At 62.8% G+C, this 786-nt stretch overlaps 1 protein-coding gene across 1 annotated transcript in view; it reads right to left on the reverse strand.

The window, feature by feature from the left end:
* Positions 1 to 281: 281 nt before the first annotated feature.
* The window catches only part of TAS1R1 (taste 1 receptor member 1), a gene marked incomplete at its 5' end in the record, with an annotated part of 4,420 nt that continues 3,915 nt past the window's right edge, over positions 282 to 786 (reverse strand). The window contains one exon of the mRNA XM_010722726.2: positions 282 to 778. Coding sequence (XP_010721028.1) covers positions 398 to 778 — 381 coding nt within the window. The remainder of the gene's footprint in view (positions 779 to 786) is intronic.

The raw sequence follows: 786 nt of genomic DNA on the forward strand, positions 1-786 counted from the left end.
GCGCCGGATGTGACGCAGGCGGAACTGGAGCGCCGGATGTGACGAACAAGGAAGTGACAATCCGGATATTACGAACAGGGAACTAAAATGCTGGATGTGACGAAAACGGAAGTAATGAACAGGATGTAACGAACAAGGAAGTAGAACGCCGGATGTAATGAACACGGAGCGGCGCGCCGGATGTGACGAAAAAGGAAGTGATGTTTCGGATATGACGAACAAGGAACTAAAATGGCGGGTGCTACGAAAACGGAAGTGACGCACACGATGTGACAAACAAGGAAGTAGAACGCCGGATGTAATGAACGGAGCGGCGCGCCAGAGTGACGCTCCAAAAAAAACGCCGCCACCGCTCCCGGAAGTGACGTGCCGATGTGGCGTTTGGCCGTGGCGGCCGTCAGTCGTCGCGGCGCCGCGTGTAGCTGCGGATCGCCCGCTGGAAGCGCTCGGCCGTATTGAGGTGCGGCCGCAGCAGCACTACGAAGCCCTTCGGCAGAAAGTAACCGCCCAGCAGCGTTGCCAGCGTGCCCAGCGCACCCAGCACCGCCGTCAGCGCCGCGCTCCGCCCGCGGAAGGCGCTCCGCGTGCAAAGGACGGCGGCGGAGCAGGCGAGGTGCAGCAGCAGGCTGCAGGTCAGGCACTTGGCCTCGTTGTAGTCTGCCGGGAGGTCCTTCCCCGCGTAGCTGAGCGCGAAGCAGCCCAGGCTGAGCAGCACGTTGTACAGCATGGCGGCCGTCTCGCCGGGCGCGCTGCCCGCGCCGCACTCCAGCACCACGCGCTCGGCCG

This window comes from Meleagris gallopavo, chromosome 23 (genome assembly GCF_000146605.3).
Source record: "Meleagris gallopavo isolate NT-WF06-2002-E0010 breed Aviagen turkey brand Nicholas breeding stock chromosome 23, Turkey_5.1, whole genome shotgun sequence".
NCBI lineage: Eukaryota > Metazoa > Chordata > Aves > Galliformes > Phasianidae > Meleagris > Meleagris gallopavo.